The sequence below is a fragment of the Lemur catta genome, chromosome 1 (assembly GCF_020740605.2).
Source record: "Lemur catta isolate mLemCat1 chromosome 1, mLemCat1.pri, whole genome shotgun sequence".
NCBI classification, from domain to species: Eukaryota; Metazoa; Chordata; class Mammalia; order Primates; family Lemuridae; genus Lemur; species Lemur catta.
The window spans coordinates 47428195-47451634 of record NC_059128.1 but is presented as its reverse complement, the minus strand read 5'-3'; the positions used below and the strand labels follow the sequence as shown (position 1 = coordinate 47451634).

The following is a 23440-nucleotide window of genomic DNA, read 5'->3' as shown; positions in this document are numbered from 1 at the left end:
TAAATGTCCTAAAATGTGCATACATCTTTCCAATAGATTCTTGAAATTGCCAAGTTCACATGAATTAACTTGTGAGTTGGTTTATTCTAGGACATGGAGATCACTTGCATATATCACAGTTTTATTGTAATCAGTAACACAGACTTATGTTACTTATTTGAGTTTCACATTTCATGAAAGATGAAGATGTGCCTAATCCATATAGCTCTAGGCCAGATCTATGTATATTGATAGGTAATTGTTAGTATCATTTGTTTTGTACACACATTCAAAACGAGAAATTATAAAATCATTTTCTGCTTGAATAGAAACAGCTGCATGCATCCATTGATATTATTTTTTCAACATATAATTGCAATGACATCGTAAATTAAAAATGTCCGTTTATTTTCTTTGGTCATTACCATGCCTTCTGGTATCCAGTTGAATCTATACATTAGTGTCCAATAAACTTTCCTAAAAAATAGCTTTCATCAGGCTTTCTATTTCTCTGATGTATGTCAGATCCCTTACATAGACCTTTTTCCCTGTTTGGTTCTATCATTCTCTCTACTCTCCTGTGAGAACAGTATTCTCCATTGTTGCACAGTGGTTCTATTTCTCACCTTCTCTAACCTTTGTTTTCCACTTCCTATTTATTTGCCTCTTTTGGAGGATGCTTTTCATTTCTTCTCTTTAATAGAAACTTATATTTTAACCCTGTTGTCCTCAGTGTTTTCTTCCTTGTTCACCCAACGCATGGGCCTGTCATACATTTTGATATTTCTGACTTTTTTTATTCAGTAATTTATTACCCCAAATATATGAAAAACTATTTGATGGATAAGAAATTTTTTTACCATACTTGTCTTTCATCCACTACAGAACCCTAAATGCCACTACGCATACAGCATGTGCAATTCTTCCTTTTGAACAGAAATAAATGAATTCAATATCTAAGGGTAAAAAATACCCATCACAAAAAATCCTTACTTTCAATGAAGTTACTTTTAAAAGCTTGTTACACTGGGTGAGAATCAAACACACTTAACTCATTTGATTACCATTAATTCAACTGATTATTGTCTACTTGTTACACTGAAAACGAGACTTGCATATTTTGAAATGCCAGCCTGTCTCAGTCAGTTCTTATCATTAATTTTGTTTAAACATACTACCTTTTACTGTACATTGTCTAAGGGACCATCATCGATGAAGAATTAAATAAGAGAAAATATTAGAGGTAGTTGGTGGTTCAAAACTGGGTACATAAAAGGTAAATGCATTAGAAATTACATAGAGTTTTACTAGAGGGTCTGGGCAAATGCCTGTAATAAGATTTTGACTATAAATGGTTATAAATCATGGCTACATCCTATTCACTACCTCCTCTTTTAAATACATCTCATTTAACAAAACAGTTTACTGAATGAATGTCTTCCGTCTACAGCATTATTTTCACATTAATGGGATTGGCATTGTAAGTATTAAACACAAACAGGACTTCACTGATAGTACTGACTAATTCTTAACAGAAAGAGTGACTTAATATCAGCTATTAATATTATCAAACATCCCAGTTTGGTAGCTATTCCCTAATATCTAAATGGAGAATCCTAATCTATTCCTTCAGCCCCCTGGAAGTTGTCTAGATTCAAAATTGACTTGTACTGAATTTCTAACAGCCTAATTGCATTTATTACTCCTTGGGTAAGTGTAAATAAGTCTCGCAGCTTTAACAGTGACTAAAGGACAGTATATCATTGAAAAGAGTCATAATTGTCTAACAATACAAAAATGGGTGATATGTTACTTAGAAGAGAAATTTTTCTTTCAAGTAAAGTCAAATGTGTTGTATTACTTATCTATTGCTGCATCACAAATTTACCCCAAAGTTTTTGGCTTAAAACCAGAAACGTTTATTATCACACAGTTTCTGTGGGTCAGGAATATGGGTAAGGGTTAGCTGGGTGCCTGTGGCTCAAGGTCTCTCATAAGGTTGAGTTCAAGCTTCCAGATAAGACTCCAGTATAATTGGAAGACTCAACTTGGGGAGGAAATATAATACTTCCAAGCCCTGCTACTTGGTTTTTGGCAGGCTTCACTCCCTCACAGGTGTTGGACTATAGATATTGATTTCTTGCTAGCTGTTGATCACAGTTCTCCCTCAATTTCTCGCCATGTGGACCTCTCTACAGGGGTGTCTCATGACATGGTAGCAGGCTTCCTTCAAAGAAGAAATCCATGAGAGAGAGAGAGAGAGAGAACACATGCCCAAGAGTTTTTATAACCTGATTTCTGAAGTGATATCCTGTAACTGCTTCCTGGTTCCATTTATTATACTGAGTTGATAATTCAAGCTCATATTCAAGGGGAGAAAATAATACAAGAATGTTAATACTAAGAGGCTGAGATTGTTTGGAGGCAACTGAGAGGTTGTCTGCCTCACTGGCACAATTTGTTAGTTAAATGTTTCATCAAAATTGATTAAAGAAAAAACATGTTTCCAAATGAAAGCTATACTGTGTTACTGTTAACAGTATATCTATATGTAAATGACACAATATCCAGCTATTGATAAAAATATAAGATGATTTCAGCATTCCTGTGGTTACTAATAGGCATTTTAATTCATAATATATCAGCTGAATTTCTAACGTTCTCAAAAAGAACTTGAATCTCATATAAAGACACTAGTTATGACAAAAGGTTATTAAAAATCAGTAAACTATATACTTCATTTGTTTCTAAAAATGACAAGTGGGTGAGATATAAGCATCATATCTTACCAGGAAATTAAAGATAAAAATACAAAAGGCACTTATGGCTGCATTCATTGAACTTAGAATGGATCAATACAGTTGTGCCTCTAGAAAGCTAATTTCACTGTGGAGCAAATGGGGGCGAAGGAAAAGGAGTTCGTTAATGAACAACCATGAGAGTAAGAAAGAACTGATAAAGTAGAGAGATGTGGGCTTGTAGAAGGGCTTATTTTAAAAGGAAAAAGTTAATAGAAAGGATAAGTTTAGAAACAAAAAATCATAGGGAAGCAAGTTTTATGAAGAGATGGGAATTTAGAGCTCTGGTCAGGGAATTGGCCTCGAACTAATGTCACTTCCAGTGAGGTGGGAAAAAATAATTAGGTAGTAGTGTGGGTTCTGATACATCCCTAGATGCAGGAACAGGATGTCAACATCAAAGTTGCCTTCCTAAGAGTCTCTGTTTTCTCTGCAAAATAGATATAGAAATCAGGTTATAAAAAGTCTTGTGCATGTGTTCTCTCTCTCTTTCATGGATTTCCTGTTTGAAGGCAGCCTGCTACCATGTCATGAGACACCCCTGTAGAGAGGTCCACATGGTGAGAAATTGAGGGAGAACTATGATCAACAGCTAGCAAGAAATCAATATCTATAGTCCAACATCTGTGAGGGAGTGAAGCCTGCCAAAAACCAAGTAGCAGGGCTTAGAAGTATTATCTATCCTCCCCAAGTTAAGTCTTCCAATTATACTGGAGTCATATCTGGAAGCTTGACCACAACCTCATGAGAGACCTTGAGCCACAAGAACCCAGCTAACCTCTATCCACATTCCTGACCCACAGAAGCTGTGTGATAATAAATGTTTCTGGTTTTAAGCCAAAAAAAAAAAAATGAGGTAAATTTGTGATGCAGCAAGAGATACTACAACATATTTGACTTTACTTGAAAGAAGAATCTCTTTTCTAAGTAATGTATCACCCATTTTTGTATTGTTAGACAATTATGACTCTTTTCAATGATATACTGTCCTTTAGTCACAGTTAAAGCTACAAGATTTATTTACACTTATCCAAGGAGTAATAAAACCAATTAGGCTATTAGCAATTCGGTACAAGTCAATTTTGAATCTAGGTTTCCAAAAGAATGAATAAAACTTAGAATGAAATTTGTAAAACCAGTGACTACAAATGTTACCGCAATTTACAGATGAATGAGGGTCTGAGAATAATATATGCAAAGAAGGAAGGTTTTAACTGTGGGGAGATCTCCCTAATAAAGTACCTCATCTAGTTCTAATTGATTACTCAATCTCCGGAACAGGTATTTTTACCTAGGTTTTATTAAGCGGTTTGCCTGTGCCCTGCTGAGAGGGACTCCAGTAACAGACCCTGATTCCCAACCTGCAACTCAGCCATCTGATGAAGCTAAGAAATAGCACAGGGTCAAAATGTTAAATGTTTACTAAAAAACAGAGAACTGCCCTCCCCAACTCCACCCCTGAAATAATCGCAACAAACCCAACCTGCAACTCAGCCATCTGATGAAGCTAAGAAATAGCACAGGGTCAAAATGTTAAATGTTTACTAAAAAACAGAGAACTGCCCTCCCCAACTCCACCCCTGAAATAATCGCAACAAAACTAGTAGAAATTCAACTGAACATCCATTGACAATAAAGAGGATAAGAATAACAATTGTAAAGTTAAAAGTATATTAAAATTATCTTGGGATACAGCATACATATGCAGAAATTTTGAGAGGAAGCCTTAAAAGAGCCAGTCTCATAAATTAAAAATATTTTACACCATAAAGTAATTCAAAATATTGGTCCTGGAATTATTTATTTAAAAACTAATAAAAATACTTGTTCTGAGATAAATTGAAAGAAGAGAAAACCCATCAAATGTATTCGAAATAGAGAATAAAATATACATGATCAACTAAAGGGAGGAATTACAGTTGAGCTAATCCTATTTTTGCATTACAAAGAGTTCATAACCTCACGATAAATAAAATGGCTTAGCAATTGTGGGAAGATTTGTTTCTTTCATAGTTTATGTGGTAGTGAACTCCTGAGTGCTCTCATCGCTTTTTAAGGGCTTTTCCAAGCTAGATTCTGTTTCACAATAATTTTGCCCACTCCCATAATGTTTATTTTCCTAAATCAAAGATCTTATTATGCTTTTTTGTTTGCACAAAATCTGTAATAACTCACCCCGCCTACTAAATAAGTGTCACATGCTTAGCTAAGCTTTCATGACACTCCAACTGGTATTCCTGCAGAGTGGCTAAACAGACTGTGTGCTCAGCTTCCCATATTTGGATTATGGCTTCACTTCTTAGCCATATGATAGCATGGAAATTAAAATTCTTTTTATTTCAGGTTTCTTAGCTATGAAACAGGATAATGATTTTAATGAGCACAAATGTTTATTGTGAAGATTAAGAGAAATAATCTATGAAGTGTCTTGGTCCCTGATGAGTACTCTGTAAATGTCAGCAATTACTTTATTATTATTGCTGTTTGAGATTCAAAGTAACCTGAGATTGTGAGTGTCTGACATGTGATAGAAGATATTTTGTATGTTTACCTCATTTGACTTAAACTACAGCTTTCTGAAATAGGAATTATTAGTCTCATTTTACAGATGAGAAAACTAAGATGCAGACATTTTTAAGTGACTTCTCTATAAAGTCTTACAGTGTCTAAGTGCTATAGCCAAGTTCTAGCCCAGGTCTCCTGACTTCGTGCTGAAGGCACTTTTCACTTCATAAGAGCTATTTTTCCAGACTTGTCATCTTTTGTTCTACTGTGAAGAATACAAGTTAATAGTATTGGTTATAAATTTTAATCCCAGCACAGCCAGTTACTTGGCAATTCATCCAAACTTCTTGAGGTTCAGTGTTCTCCACTGTAAAAGATGGACAGTGGTTTTACAAACTTATTAAAAGGATTACTTGGCTTAAGTAATACAGTAGTTGGTATATATTATGTGCCTAATTTTATTAGTTTATATCAATATATATTTATATTATTATTTTTATTAATTTATATAAAGATACCAATGTCATCCTAACTTCCCATATTTTAATTCCTCATTACCAGTGCCTTAATCCTCTCTGTGTAATCTCCACCTGTTGAAAACATGCCGCTTTTGCCAATGTTAGAGAAATGTTTTCCTTTGTTTTGAAGCCTTGCCTCATTCCTCAACCAGACACAGATTCGCAGTTCCTTGTATAACCTCTGTGGGACTAGATATCCTTCACTCTTCAGAATTTTTGTCTTATGTTAGAAAGGTAATGGAGGATATCTCTTATATATTATGTGACCTCCCTGGAATGGTCTGGAACAGAATCCAGTAATATTTTTGCTGCAAATGGTATAAATTAAGACTATAAAGAGGTTTCTGTCAGTTAAGGGCATATATCAGGCTAACATATACTGCCAAATAATTAAATTTTTAAAAATTTGGTGTTCAGTTTTCTGGGTTTTAGAATTGCGCATACAGAATTGTAGACCTGCATGATCATCCCCCCCATCCTCACCCACACTCCCACAGAGTTTTTCTAGGTCCATTATCAGGGTTATGTGGTATTCTATCCAGCACAGTGATGTAAGTACTTATCTTAGCTTCTATTACTTTGTGTGGTCTCTAAGGGCAGGGAATGTGCCTTCAACTCTGTGTACTCTTTAGAATCCAGCATATTCTTAATTGTACTGTGTGTGTGAGGCATACTACAAGAGAAAAGTCACACCAATATTACAAATATGTGGATGGTGCTAAAAGTAATTGCCAATATGACTACACGAAAATATTCCTTTTCATCGTGATTAATATGCATTGAGTCACTATTCAAGCATATTTCTTTAGATAGAAACAACCTAAATTATGCTATTTCCACAAGATCTCATGAAGTATTTAATCACTGATGGTCGGCCTGAATTAAACTCCAAGAGAAAATAGGTAATGCTCTAAAATTTCAAATTCTAATCTAAATTTGGGAAATTAGATGATAGGGAAAAATTCTTAGTATCTCATTTTGCAATTTGCAGGTAAGTCATTTAAAAAGTCAATTACAGCATTCTTTGACAAAATTGTTTTCATGCTGTGTGTTTGAGAATCTTTCTTCTTAGCTATGATTTACTTTACAATTAAACAGTAATTCTTATCATCTCACCTATATGTTGTCCATACATGTGATAAAAGAAGCTGAAACAATATGCGGTGTTTGTAGGTCCATAAGGATTTTTGGGAGCTATGCTGAAAACAGGGCTGAGAAGTCGAGCTTTTTCACCTTCCAATCTGGGTCGTGATGTCTCAATGTACATATAAAAACCTTAAGACAGATAAGATAAAATGCTTAAACACATTATTGGGCAACATGAAATTTCAAATCACTGAGAGGTTTTAGAGTTTTTATACAAAGTAAAGACTGATAGGATTTGCATCTCATTTATATAATCTGTATGTGTATACATAACTAATAATGGATTTAACGTAAAGAATAAGTGATCTACCTAATTAAAGACAAAATATGTAAAAACTTGAGAACAAATTGGGCATTTAAACTTGAATTATCAAAAAAAATTCCCAATCCCTCAAGTATATTTATCAGTGAGTTCTAAGAAAAAAAATTAATTAATATCTACAAACTTTGGAAATATCTAAATTATTAATACTGTACATAAAATTTAATGTTTTATTCCATAATCTTCAAACATATACTCAAATACTCTCTTGCAGCTCATATTAATAGCATTTGCAAAAGTCTCTGATTGCTATGAACACAACACTCCGTACCCTCGTACATACCTTCTTTGGAGCCACTACGATCAGCATTAGGTCCTGTGTTAGGGGTATATTTTGTATTTCTTGTTGCAGTACTTTGTTTTGTCCAGTCAAAATTATCTGTATCATCTTGGGTGAACAAACAAATGTTACCATCTTCAAATCCACAGTGAAATTCTCCTGTTAACAAATTTTGATTAAGGTAAATAACATTAATTAAATTAATACAAACATTGCAATACTTTTATAAGAAAAATTTAAAACATTATATATACAGCAATAATAATGCACGATTGTGATGATGGCACCAGAGCCATACTAGTGCATGAGATTACAACTACATATAAAACTATTCCAATTTTAATGAAAAAATAATAATTTTATATGTAAATCTCTCTTATTGAATAATTAAAACTGAAGCCATTTTCCTCTGAAATATCCAGATAACCAAAATTAAAGAATACAATCATGCCTGAATCGTAAGTATAGAAACAATCAAAACAAAGCTGTCAGTTGGAAAATTACCTTTATTAATTTACCTGATGGTCTTTGAAAGATGTATACCTTTAAGTTTATAATTTTTTATGCATGTCTAGAGATGCTTTCACGTATTATCCATTTGTGCAAATGGAAGTTGCTTAGGCAAAATAATAGCAAATTATTTTGAAAAGTAGTCATCTTTCATACTTTATATGAATGTGAGTTTTCCACATTTATTTACTTGATTTGGAGTAATAAATGATTCATTTCCATTTACTTGAAATGGAATAATGAAAAGACATTATGAAGACCCTAAGTAAGGACTGTGGTTTCTCAGATCCCTACCATATGCTGAGTTCAGACCCAACACAAGCTCAGAGAGAGACTTTTTCAACCATCTCTGAAATGTGGGTGGTAATAACATTTCTAGGTATCAAAGGTTTTCTTACTGGGAGGTACCCTGCTTGAAAAATAGGTGTAAGTAAAGAAGGTGATAAGGTCCACTAGACACATAAGTAGTGTGTATCTTTAATTGAGAAAATTATTTCATTTCCTAATAACAGTTCTATGAAATCACAATATTTCTTATTCATGAGGCTCATTTAAGGCAAAACTTTGGCTAAGGTCAGCTATTAAATGATAAAGCCAAACAAAATCCAGATTATCTGGAATTGATAGAGCTATAAGCATCTAAAGAACAGACTCCCATTTGAGTCCCATGTCTTCCCCCATTCTGCCTGCAAAAGGTTAGATTTATCAGATATCCCTGGCAATGAAACCATTGGTTGGGATAATATACTTGAAATAATTGAAAACTATTGGAACTTCCATATGAAAAGAAAACAGAAGGCTTTCCCTTTACATTTAAAGAATAAGTTTTTGTTTTCTTTTGTTTTTGTTGTTCACATTAAATACTTGCTTGCCTCTTTATGTTTATTTATATTCTACATTCTAGATAGGTAGTATTACAGGAAATATAAGGGAGTCAAAAATCAGTAAATTTGTACATAAACAATATTGCACATAAAATATTTATTAGACACATATTTGTGTCACAGATCTTGTACAAAACAAGAAATTACATTTTGATGCTATCAGTTGAAAATATAATGGTGGCGACAGCAGTGTAGTTATATACGTGCATCAATTTATCTAAATGCCTTTTAGGTACAATTCCTTTAGTTGTTACTTGCAGTCGCAATAATCCCATAAGCGTACTGCTTGATTTTAAAGGTTGTCAGTTGTTTAATTACTATATATATTATATATGGACAAAAAGATATCAAATACAGATGTGAAGACTGGGGATTTCAGTTTATAGATTTGCTGCCAAATCTTTATATACATTATTTAAAATTATGTATAATGAATTTTTATAACACTTTTTAATAATAACTTTTTGTAATTTAATTTAAACTTCTTTAAAAAGAAAAAAACTTGTCTTTAAAAATGAACAAAAAAAATTTTAAAACCTGAATATTTAAGCCTCTCATGGTGAAATTAAGGAACAATATATTATAGCTTATGAAAACTACAAAGTTAGATATGCCTAAAATTTTTCAAAATTTATGTTATTTTATATGACATAATATGTTTATGTTATTATAATTGCTACAATAATTCAAATCACATAGATACATAGGCCATATCAATACTTCTTTAATTCTGAGGACATATGTCTTTATAGTAAAGAAACCTATTACTTGAGGGATTTTATAAAAAGTTGGCTGGAAAAATGGAAAAAGCAAAACAACTGGTCAGAACCATAATAATTTTATGATTATCCTGTCACTTTAAATGAGATAATTACAAATATGTGCATAGAAGTTTACTCATAAAATGGTGTATTAGAATAAAGAATATTTGATAGATAATGAAAATGCACAGAACTGTATAAACTCATCAAAAGTCAATGTAATATTAAATATTAAAAGATCTCATAAAATAGGAAAGTAATAAAGTCCAGGATTTTCACAAGGATATAGAACTGAGAATTAAATAGATCTTGAATTTTTAATAATTTTCTAATTACAACATGATTTTGGCAGTTTCAGGGGCTACACAGGAATAAATAAAGATATTTTAAATATTCTGTATTACATAATCTACAAAGTTTTGCTTTATTTCTATGAAGTCTTCCCAATATTGTGAAGAAAGAATTGAAACTTAAGAATAAGAATCCTGATACCCAATGGACCTCATGTGTTAACTACCTCCCTCAGTCATTCCATAAACCTGCAAAAATCTAACCTTACATTAAAAATATAAAGCTATCACGGATTGATATCTTAGAATGGGTTTTCACAGTAATTCCATTTTTTAGTTCAAAGTTGTCTTCCAGGGATAGAGAGGTTTTCATACATGGGAATATTTTTCAGATATATACAAATGTCATCTTGTACTCATAAACTTTAATACAACCAAAATAAAAATATTTTTTCAAAAGTTCAAAAATTTAACAATCTCACAGAATTCATAACCTAAATCAGACCAAATACATTGGACTTTGAAGTAATATTCTATGAAGAAAAATATTGATTAAATCATTCAAACACCAACTTTCTAAACAATCATAGTCTTTTATGAATGGAATACAGTAATTCAAAGAATGAAAATCAAAGAAACATATAACAACAATAAACATCATATGCATTCCCACAAAAAATAATCCCACAGTTATAGAAAGAGCAAATATTAAGCAAGTTGGGAAAATGGCTCCATATTTAGGAAAATTTATAAACATAAGTTATCAGTGTTAAATAACATATTTATATCCATATCTTTGAAATTTAAAATTCACATTTAATATTAATTTTACTGATTCTAAACTATTGTGTTTTAATAAGAAAAGTTGCTAAATAATCTTTGTATGTTCATACATGTTCCATTTTTCTTAATTATGAAATACAGTGCCATTTGTAAAGTGAAAATATACTTACTTAAATGAGGATTTACAGGAGCTACAAGAAAGCAAAAAACAAAAACAAAATAATATTAGCATGGCTTGAATGCCTTTTATAAATAAAACTCTAATCAGTGTCTTATAGTTCCTTACCAAAACTTCATGTTCTCTCCCACCGTGGCCATGGAGAATTACACCTGCAATCCATTTTGTTCTAAAGGATTGAATACAATCTACTTTGGAGCTCAGCAATAGTAGCCTCAAACTACCAAAAAGATCAATGCTAAATAGCATGGGGGATTTGTTCATTTTTCAAGGAATGGTTTTGCTGACCTTTTATAGCTTAACCAGTATTAAACAAAAAGCCCAGATAGCAAGACTGAGGCTGACAGTAGGCCAACCTATGCTTTAACAATGAAAGCAATTACCCGACAAGAGTTACACTTTTGTTTTTTGCTGTTTTCTACTCCTAGTGAGAATAACATGGTAAATATGAAAATAAAGTAACCTTTACATCATGTCATAATATGTGTCCTAAATCGAATAGCTACTTCAGTGTTACTTTACATTAAAATACACATACACGTGCATGCACACAGTTTTCAAAAGATAAGCAACACATTTTTGTGTGTGTGCATCAAAATAAGTATTTGTTTCAGAAAACTAATTATGGTGGCAATAAAAGTGCCAATCGATTTTTACCTAAAGAGAATTGAGTACTTTAAATTTTACTAAAACATCAACAAAAATATATCTCACTTAAGAAACAAAATGGTATCTGTATATATTGATTAGGCATTTATCACTCTGAGAGAAAAGTCCATTCTGAATGAAGGAAAGCATTATTGTGCTTCCAAGATTACAATAGGCAGTTAGTCTCCCCTGCAGAATTTTGTGTCTATTTTGTCATTTTCTTAGTATTTCCCACTAACCAACTTTATTAAATTTGTATAATGCTAGTAAACTATGATAGGCAAAAACACATACACAAAGCATGTTCATATATATAATAATTGCTACTTTAATGCACTGAGAGCAATTTTAACAAACTAAGTTTTTCAATTATTTTTTCTATTTCTACACAAGGAAGACAATCCTTATTACCTTAGTTATTTTTCTGATTCTGCATGCCACATTACAAATAATGAAAGGAATAACAGAAAAGAGACTATACATTTACTAATTCCACTGAAAGTGGACTAAAAATAAGTTTCATTTTCTTGCACGATTCAGTATATTTTAATTTGAAAAATAACTTAAAATTATTTCATAGTTAATATAAAATTGTAAAAAATTCTATGTACTACCATTCAAAGAATCATCTTTGAATTATAATTTAATGCTAAGAAATGTCATATCTACATATAACCTCTGACCAGAATGAATTTTAACTGAGTCTTCTCCAATAATTTCGTGACCAAAATCACTATAAATAGCACAGTTAACTTTGTGAAAATTTGCAATTCTAAATATTGCAGTGAGTCCATTTTTTTCTTTTTTCATTTGAACTTGCATGCATAATTTCTTATAAATGCCTATTATAGATTAAATTATGTCCCCCAAATATTCACACCATGAAGCCTAATCCCCAATGTGACTGTATTTGGAGATCAGGCCTTTAGAGAGGTAACTGAGGTTAAATGAGGTCATAAGGGAGTGGCCCTAAATCAATGAGCTTGCTGTCCTTATAAGAGGAGGAGGAGGAGATACCAGAGAGTTCTCTCTCGCTGCCCTGGGAGGATAATTAGAAGGCAGCCATCTACAAGCAAGGAAGAGAGCCCTTACCACAAACCAAACATGCTGCCTCTTTGATCTTAGACTTCCCAGATTCTGTAACTAACAGTGAGAATTAAATATCTGTTGTTTAAGCTACCCAGTCTATGATATTTTGTTATGGCAGCCCAAGCAGACTAATACAATACCTGCGTACAATTAAAGTATAATTTGCCCAAATCTGTATTATATAAAAGTAATTTAAACTATTGAAGATTTTAATATGTATACTTAAGAATACAGAAACAATTTTTAAAAAAACTAAAACTAAAAGTAAGATCTATTTTCCATCCACATCTATTTTTCATTTTAGTTTGTTGTCTCAACAGTTTTCAGTAAGAACTACTGAGCTTATCATTTTTTTATATCTCCTTTAAGAAAAGTGATAACAATCTCCTAAACTTAGCAAAGAAGTAAAGATCCTCTGGCATGGAGGAATGAACCCTAGTTCCAGGCAGGGCTTGTCATTCCACATTTGTTTAACTTGGCAGGACACTGAAACTTTCTGGGTCCTAATATCTTTATGTTTTAAGGAAATGGATGCTTTCTAATGCCCTCCTATCAAATAGTCTATAATTTTTTAGGGTAAGGAAGCATAAACATTAGATAAAAGGAGATAATTCATATTTTATAAAACATATGAAACCAGAAACTTCAGAAAAATATACTCAGACATTATCTAATAGTCTGCCCAATAGAATTACGGAGCTGACTCTAATATTTATATCACTAAATTAAAAAATTCATATTTTAAAGGACCGCATTTACGAAGAGATATGAAATGAGTCTAATGTTTTTATATTACCTAATAGTCCATGATTACTTCACTCTACATTATACATCTTAATTTTTTAATAAAAGTTGAATGAGCTTTTAATAGTTTCACTTTATTTTTCACTTTTGACAGTATTTACTGCTTCCCTCAAGTAGAAAAAATATAATTAATGCTAAACACAATGGAAAACTTTAGCTACAAAAATTATACTCTGTTATAATCTTTTTAACTCAAGCCCTGATAATCAGTGATAGAAAGAATAATATTCTACTCAAGCAATGAAATAAATATAAACTATTTCACCAGTGATTCATTCAACTCTGAAAACTACATTGAAAATTCTGGATCTAGCATTTAACATTATGATTCTAAAATGCACACAATTTCACCTTTTAAAAGTTGAAATCTCTTTAGTGTACACTAAAATAATAACATACCTGATTGTCATTGTTTCTATTTGCGAACTAATTCTAGATAAAGTTTAAGATCAACTTTTAATTTGTTCACAGATCTATATTAGTTTCTATTTTTGCTCATAAAGGACATTTAAATGGTGAAGAAATATTTCATGCATATAATTCATAAAGGTACAGTATCACAAACATACTCAAATATTTAGACATTTTTAACATTGGCAATCTGAAGCAAGAATGACCACCACTACAAACAGCAACATTCCAGCAACTAAGATGTCCTTCAATAGATAAATAAATAAATGGTGGTACATTTATGGAGTGGAATGTTATTCAAAACCAAAAAGGCACGAGCTATCAAGGCTCAAGAGACATGAAAATATCTTAAATGTGTATTGCTAGGTGAAATAAGCCAGTCTAAAAATGCTGCATGCTTTATGATTCCAAGAATATGACATTCTGGAAAAGGAGAAACTATACAGACAGTAAAACGATCAGTGGTCACCAAATCTGGAGTGGGGAGAGATAAACAGGCAAAGCACAGGGGATTTTTAAGGCAGTGAGGCTACTCTATGTGATACTGTAATGGTGGATAAAGAAATTATAATTTGTCAAAATCCATCTAACTGTCCAATACAAATAATTAGCCTTAATGTAAACTATTGACTTTAGTAATTGTGTATCAATATTTGTTAATCAATTGTAACAAATGTACCACAACAAGGTAAGCTGTTAAGAATAGGAGAAACACCTGGGGAAAAGGAGCTTTCTGCACTTTCTGCTTACTTTTCTGTAAACTTAAACTGCTCTAAAAGTGAAGCCTATTAGTTAAAAAATAAATAAATAAAAGAAAAAAGCATTTTGATCATGTTTCCTAACTTCTTAATGACGTAAATTTTAAAGTCATTAAGAATTTGAAACGATAAAATGCAAATAAATATTACATCACAACTTGTGGGATCCAAAATAAAGGAATGTTGCGGACATTATCACATGGGTGCAATATTAACTAAGCATTATTCTATATCTCCACATGTAATCATATATTACAATTTATGGTGATTAAGGTTTGGGGTTTTTTTGTTTGTTTCTTTGGGTATTTTTTGTTTGTTTTTTTTTTTTTTAGTTTTCTGACTGATGATCCAAAAAGTCAATATGCTAAATTTTACTTTGTGTCTAAATTTGGTACAGAGTTGCAACCTAAATATTCTATATTATTTAATATGCAAATAAATAATTTAAAATAAAAGGTTACTTACCACTATATTTGATTACACGAATTGTTGAATCCCCTTCACCAAATTTGGTGAGAGGAGTCAGTCGAACTTCATAAGCTTCTGGTTTAATTAGCTCAGTCAAGTTATATGTAATTAATTCTCCCTTTTGAATATTCCCATTTATTTTAATCTCCTGTTCCCACCAACGCTGCTGTCCAGCCTGAAATCAAAACAATTATATGATAATGTTCCCAGTATTTTCTTCAGAAGTATTCATTGTGTTCTAAGAAAATGGAAAACTAAATTCTGAAATGGAATTAAATTAGAAAATAAATTACTTTATATGAATACATTTTATTCAACTTCAAGTTTCTATAACAAGCAATATATTTTGCAGATGTTTCCAAGCATATGTTTGCAGATAATTGCCAAATTATCAGGGGTTCATTAAATAGATTTAATAGATTTAATATGTCATCTAATATTAAGTAAGAATCAGAAAGTTCAAACGTGTCTCTGATCTGGAGGTCTGGGGCAATGTAAGTTTAACTACTTCTTACTTAACATATTAATAGCATATGAGACTCTTGAATACCTGCAACTTCTTTATCATGTTAATAAGCATATGTATTGGATATATAACAGTTGCCAAGATGTGTTGTAGGCATTAGGATATAAAACAAAGAAGACTTAGTCCTTAAATGTTTCAAGTCTGTTAAAAAGAGAAACATAATAAACAATAAAATAAGTGTACAATATAAAATGATTTCAAGCAGTCATATGTGCAATAAAGAAAAAATAAAAAATGACAAAGGGATTAAGAGTGATAGTGGGCAGATAGATCGGTTGGGGAGACTCTTTTATCTAGATAATCAGAGGACACCTCCATAAGAAAGATACTGGGAAGTTAAGTAAGATGAGGGCTAGGAATTTACCGTTGGACTTGGCAAGATGGATTCGATGGTGACCTTGAAATAAATGCTACCAATGGAGTAATGAAGATAAAAACTTGATTGTATTAATAACAAGTTAAAAGAAGATTGGGTTTTGTGATACCTCCCACAGTGTAAAGGAGTTTTACAATATTTCACACACTAAAAAACACATTACTTAGACAATTTTATAGGACAATTTTACAGAATATTAGAATATTCAGGAAACAATTCTAATCTCATATAAAATCTTTAAGAGATTTAAAACAAGAAAAAAAAATAACTCCCCATCCAATTTTATTTAATTTAAACCAAAAAGATTAAGGACAGTTCAACAAAGAAAAATTACACATACATAAACCAAGTTCTTCAAGTTTTAAGGTTCATGTTTCATCCAATATGTTTTATCTGGCACAGATGCAAGAATTGTTTAACATTAGGAAGTATGTTAATGTAGTTAACTGGCAAAGGAAGAACATATTTCTGCTAGATGGGAGAAAATTTTGGGAAACTCCAACTCTTATTTTTAATAAAACTATTAACAAGCTAGTAACAGAAGGAACTTGATTAATTAATCTGATAAAAAAGATACAACAAAAATCTAGAGGATGCTTTATTGATAGTGCTTATATATTAGAATTATTTCATTAAGAATCACAAATGAGAAAAGAATATTCAACATTATTCAAAACTGTAACAATAAAGTATAAAACAATAAATCTGTAGGGCTCTCTACATAGAGATCTTTCTCTGTCTCTGCCCTTCTCCCATATACATATATTTGATTTTGCCACCTATGAATAAGTCATATATCTCCATTTATTTTAGACTAACTTGAATACCTTTTACTAGTGTTTCAATGTTTTCTTCATTAAATTCAAGCATATGATTTGTTAAATTTGTTAATAGGTAATCCATAGATTTGTTTGCTATTATATAAATTGTGATTTTGTTTTATTTTAGGCTATTTTACTGATTTATACAATTGTGATTTTTTTTGTATTTCCTTATATTCTACTATATATACAAATATATTATATATGTACCCTCTCTATATATGTTTATGTTTATGTATATAGTATGTATAGTTGCTCTATAATATGTGTCTAATACTAATTTTCATATCTGAAATCTATGGTGTCCTTTTTCATGCTTTTCTTCTTGTATTTTCTGTTATTTTTGACTGTATGCTTCTTATGTAGCTTAAAATTCTATTACTGGGGGTTCTTTGGGGCCTAGAACAAAGACATATACCTTTAGAGATATTTCTGACATGCTCCTAAGGGCATCAACAGTGTGGCCCACTTCTACTTTGTGAAAACCTTTGGTGTCACAAATTAAAGTTGAGAAAGTCCCTTGCTTTGGGCAGGATTTGTGTTTTCATTGCTGTCTGCCTCACCACTGCCAAACTATTAAGAATCAAAGTTCAAGTTTATCTGGGTTGGCAAACAGCTGTGGGCAAAAAGGTTTAGGCAGGGATTCCATTTATTACTTTGGATTGCCATTTTCTCTTGGAGTTTTACCTGGTAATCTTTCTCTCTCTTTCTCTTTCTATGTACACACACATAGACATGTACACTACATGTACATTCACATATTTACACATACTATATATATACATGTATATAGGTGTATATATATTCATACATTTATATATTTGTTTTCCAAAGGTAAATTTGTCCTAATTATATAGCATATACTGTTACATTTCTAAAAATGAAAATCTCAAATGTGTGTGCTATTAGTACAGTCTGAATAAGTGACAAATAAAATAATGGAATGAGACAGAAAGCCCATATGTAAATATGTGAAATTGTCTACACAGAAGAGGGAAAAAGATATACTATTTAATTGGGTATACATATGGGGAAAAATCATGAATTGGATCCTTATTTCGCATCTTATGCAGAATAATCAGTCTCAGGAGGATGAAATACTTTAAGGAAATGGAAATTAAAACCACATTTTCCATCATCAGATAAGTAAAACCTTAAAAAAATAACAATATTAAGGTTTGGTGTAGATATAAAACAATAAGAATCTTTTTGCATGTCAGAACCAGGGGTAGGGGGTGGGAAACATGAGATTTTACTCTACACACAAGCTAACAAGTTAGTGCGCAGCAGTATCATTGATACTACCAGAAGACTGCAGACTGCTTGGTGAAAGAAAAGGACTCATGACACAGCATACATCCGAAACTTTACTTTAGCATTGATTCCTCTTGGCTCCAAATTCCCACAGGGGTAATACAAAAATGCCCAGGTAGATGGTGCACATGCCTTGGTTGTGCATCATATCTGCGGGACCTTGAGCTTAAGAAACCTGACTTTTTTATAATTGACAAGTAACCAAACCTGCCCAGCCATTGCCCAAAAGGGAGGCATCTTTATTATACTAGACATTAAACATACCTTCCCTCTGCTCCAGAGGGAGATACTATAAAAGATGTTTGCTATGCAAATGACCTTGAAAATATAGAGCATAATAAAAGGATAATTAGTGCCTCTGTACACAAGGCATGCAGAAATGCAAGATATCCATGAAAAATTGTCTTCCAAAAATATATTATTGATGAATATGCAAATTGGTATACATTGGAGAGGAATTTGTTAATAAAAACAATGTTACAATGAGAACAGGAAAACTCCAATACTTGAAAACAGGAATATTCATGGCATAGAAAATATGCCATGAATATCATATTGATGATCTAAACAACCATCAAGAAAAGGTAGAATAATCAAACTGTAGCCTTCATAAAATGGAATACAAACTATAGCATGTGAAAGGAACCTAAGCTACACACATCAACATGAATGAATTTCACAAAAGTAATATTGAGCTAAAATTAATTTTAAAGAAGGCATATTATAAAATGAAATTTTAAGCCATACATTTTGAAGAGGAGTATGTAGATATGTATGTATCAAAGTATAAAGAAATGCAAAGGAATAATAAACACTAAACAAAGGACTTCAACTCTATTTGGTGATTTTGGGTTTTTTTAGATTGGTGTTAGATATACAAATTATGATTATATTATTTTGTATATGCCTCGAATGTTTCTCTCTTTTTTTTTTTAAAGAGAGAATTAGAGAATAAGAGTTACAGACAAGGACTTCTGAATTTTCTTAAAAGTCTTTCTCCCTTGAATTCTAAGACAGTGCTCTCTTTCACGTACTGCTTCCTACACTCAGACCTCTGGCTACTCCTTCTTATGCTCTTTCTGGAATTCTTTTCCTTTTCCTGAGTTCTAAATGTTGATGGTTTCCAGAATTTCATATTTGGTGTTTTTAATACTCTGTATTAGTGCTTCTTATGTTTGAGCATGCATGAGACTCAATGGGCAACCTTGCTAACTAAAATTCTAAGTCTCAACCACCAGTAATTATGCTTTAATGAAAATGAAGTCTATAAATTTTTAAAAAGCATCTCTCTTCCACAAGTCATTTGGATGCAGATACTTCAGGGGCTGCATTTGGCATGGCACAGCTCAGTCTTGCTAAACCACTTCATTGATACTAGCAGCTTCTTCTAATACCTCTGAAATGTTAACTCCCTAACTTCTATCTTCAGGTCAGAAAATTAAGGAAAAAAACTACTGATTTCTGTTCTTTGATTTTGTAACCTGAGACTTTGCTGAATTTTTTTTATAAATTCCAGTAGACTCATGGCAGAGTCTTTGGGGTTTTCTAGATGTAAGATCATATCATCGGCAAAGAGTGATAGTTTGACCTCTTCTGCCCCCATTTGAATGTCCTTGATTTTCTTCTATTGTCTGATTGGTCTGGCTAGGACTTCCAGCACTATGTTGAATAGAAGCAGTGATAGAGGGCAACCTTGTCTGGTTCCAGTTCTAAGAAGAAATGCTTTCAATTTTTCCCCATTCAGTATGATGTTGGCTGTGGGTTTGTCATATATGGCTTTTATCATTTTTAGATAAGTCCCATCTATGCCTATTTTGTTAAGAGTTCTTATCATAAAAGGGTGCTGAATTTTGTTGAATGTGTTTTCTGCATCTATTAAGAGGATCGCATGGTCTTTGTTTTTGATTCTATTTATGTGGTGTATTACCTTTATAGATTTGGGTATGTAGAAGCATCCCTGCTACTCAGTCACAAAAAACAATGGTGATTAGCACCTCTTGTATTATCCTGGATAGAGCTGGAGCCCATTCTACTAAGTGAAGTATACCAAGAATGGAAAAACAAGCACCACATGTACTCACCATCAAATTGGTATTAACTGATCAACACTTATGTGCACATATAGTAGTAACATTCATTAGGTACTGGGCAGGTGGGAGGAGGGGATGGGTATATTCACACCTAATGGGTGCGGTGTGCACCATCTGGGGGATGGACACACTTGAAGCTCTGACTCAGGTGGGGCAAAGGCAATATATGTAACCTAAACATTTGTACCCCCGTCATATTCTGAAGTAAAAAAAAAAATAGAGGAAAAAAAAAACTGCATCTAGTACTCTTTACTGTGTCAAAAGCACTATGTTAACCGTATTATGATAACTCCCATCAGTGGCAGCTCCAGAATTTGCTTAGACCCAAAATGTAACTTTATCCTTTGCTTTCCCTGAATCATTGTTCCCTTAGTTGTCTTCGCCAGAGTTTTTAAATATTTAGTTATAAGATACAGCATTGTGGTGGTGTTTTTTTTTTTTGCATATAGATTATAAGACAGAAATTACTTTTTATACCTACAGTATCTGATCATTAACTTGATAAACATGTGATGAGATTAAATTTCAGAATACAGTGTATATTTAACTCTTAATAGACTCCAAGGAGTGCAGCAAGAAATACAAGTTGTTTCAGTGACAACTGTAAACAGTCACTGAATTTACATACAGTGGGACAAGAATATAAAACTTAATTTCACAGAAAGTAATTATCTTTCATAGATACTCCTGCATAGTTAATACTAGATACTATGAAGTTTCTATCAGTTCTGGAGGTTAAAAATTCTATAAAATAATTTAATGTAAATGACAATTTCTTTTACTGTCTTTAGATTTTAGATTTTTTAATGTATGAACTAAAGGAAAAGTGCAGTTATTTCAAAACGTAGATAAAAACAGTTTAAACCCACAAAAATATATACAGAATAATTTGTTTTACTATTATCTAAACATATACAAGTTTAATCAAGGTATACTTTTATAGATGCTAATAATTTTAATACCACTCAATATTCGTATTAATAGAACACCCCAAAGGAGAGACCGAGGTATCCTGTTGTTATAGTGAGTGTTCTATTCAAGTAATTATAGTTGGCAGATACACTGATATTGTTACTTATTACAAACTTCAACATACATAACTTCATATGCATATTAAAAAAGCAATAACTGATTCCAAGTCTGTAATTTAAACCTATAATGAAAATATATACTTCAGTAGTTGGAGGAATAAGCAATTACTTTATATTGTACGTCAGTGAGCTGTGCAGAATGTTAAAATAAAAAAAAAGTAAATGCAATGTTTGCACAAACACACAAAAGGAAATAAAATACTATTCCAGTGATTGAAGGTATAATCACAAAACCCTCAGAGAATCTGGGATCCAAACTGTACTATAGATGATAGTCCCAGATCACACCTATAGCATGTAGATATGAAGGCAGGTGTTAAACTATATTTTTCATGTGAATTAAAACAATCCAGTTAATTTTTACTTTTCCTAAGAGATATTTCCCTTTTACATGGTCCCCTAAAGTGAAGCTTTTTATTAAAAGTTGTAGCTTATTATTTTTACCACAGATGATAATTAAAAGGCTATTGCTGAGATGATCTCAGGAGGAAAAACCATATTAATTTTTTTCTCTTAATTTTAAAAGGAACAAAATTAACTTCTTTAAGCAGAAGGCTGCAACAGACTCTGAAATGTGAAGGGAAAAAACCAGCAGCCAAATTTTCCTTTTTTTTTTGACTGGCAGCCTTTTTCAGCATTATAATGAGCTCCATTGAAAAGTACTAAGTGAGAAACTAAAAGGAAGAGCAAATACATCAACTGAATACGAGGCATATACATGTATTTGTTTCATTTATTTTGATGTAACTCTGTAAGAGAAATATTGATATACCTATTTTATAGGAAACTGCTATTCTTGTTGACCAGCTACATTGCTAGTAAAAATAATAGCTGACATAAAATCTGCAGATGTTACAGACCCTAAATCATATATTCTTATGATTATTCCATGGAATATGAACTTGATAAATTGATATTTTTATGGATTAAAATCAAATTGCCTGATAGTCCCAAATAAAAGATGACATCGATTTTAAGAAGCACTATTGTTTAAATAAAATATTTTCAGTGTAAGGAGATAATAAATAACATGGTGTTAAATGCACCATATTTCTATTTTCTACTAACTAATAAGAGCATACATGTATCCAACCAATTACATACTTTTGCTTCTTTCATTAACAGAAACCTAAATATTATCTTCTTCAAATTCAGTGCTAACTCTTCTGAATAAAAGCTACTTTTCACATCATAAAACTATTTTGTTTATCATATTTTACTCATGATATTAATACCCTTAGAAAAGACTGTATTTTTTTTAAATATACAGATATTTATTAGTTTTTTTCTGCCATTCCTCGTTGGAGGCTTGTATTATTTTTCTTCATTCAACTATGTCTAAATTAAAGTTAAGTAGTTTTCCTTGAAACCATTCTGGCATAGTAGTGGAAGAGACGCTTATTGCTTGGACTCAGACAACTTCATCTGGTCTTTCTTTTTCTGTTCTAGCATCTTGCATGTATTTTTTTATGTTCTTGGGACTGCTTTGGTCCTTAGTCAATAGTTCCACTCAGTCTGCATATTTCTTAGGCAAATAACAAGTCCTTTAGGTCTAACAGCATTATAGTTGCCCTTTACCTGGGGTTTGGTAAATTCTGACAGCACTATAGTGAAGCAGAGAACTAACTTGAAAATATGACTCAGTCTACCCTACTATGCTACTCCAGGGCTCCTCCAGGCAGGACCCATAGCTTCTAGACAAGTCTTTGCAATCTTCTTCAGCTACATGTTGGGATGCAAACCCATATCTTCCCTACTCAAGTTGTTTGTAGGTGCCTTTTTCAGGAAATTTCTAGGACTCTTCTATTGCTCTTCCTTCACTTTTACTAAAATATTCCACTTCACAATGCCTGGAGAATCTGTGTATTTGCATTACATAGTTCTTCCAACATTTTTCTGGCTTAAAGCCTTTCTGAATTCATCACTTTTTCTCCCTCAACCATCTCCTGCCCACTTCCACTACCATGACCTTTTTCTTAAAACAAATTTATTTTTAATTATTATGGGTACCTAATACTTGTATTTATAGAGTATATGTGAGTTTTGATACAGGCATATTATGTAAATTAATCAAATCAAGGTAATTGGGA

The 23440-nt window shown here is 32.0% G+C and overlaps 1 protein-coding gene across 1 annotated transcript in view; it reads right to left on the bottom strand.

Annotated features, from left to right (window-relative positions):
• The window catches only part of MDGA2 (MAM domain containing glycosylphosphatidylinositol anchor 2), a 762383-nt gene that overhangs the window by 19171 nt on the left and 719772 nt on the right, over nt 1-23440 (bottom strand). Inside the window, exons 11-14 of the mRNA XM_045567836.1 lie at nt 15130-15307; nt 10947-10967; nt 7552-7707; nt 6917-7075 (exon numbers count right to left, since the gene is read on the bottom strand). Coding sequence (XP_045423792.1) covers nt 6917-7075; nt 7552-7707; nt 10947-10967; nt 15130-15307 — 514 coding nt within the window. The remainder of the gene's footprint in view (nt 1-6916; nt 7076-7551; nt 7708-10946; nt 10968-15129; nt 15308-23440) is intronic.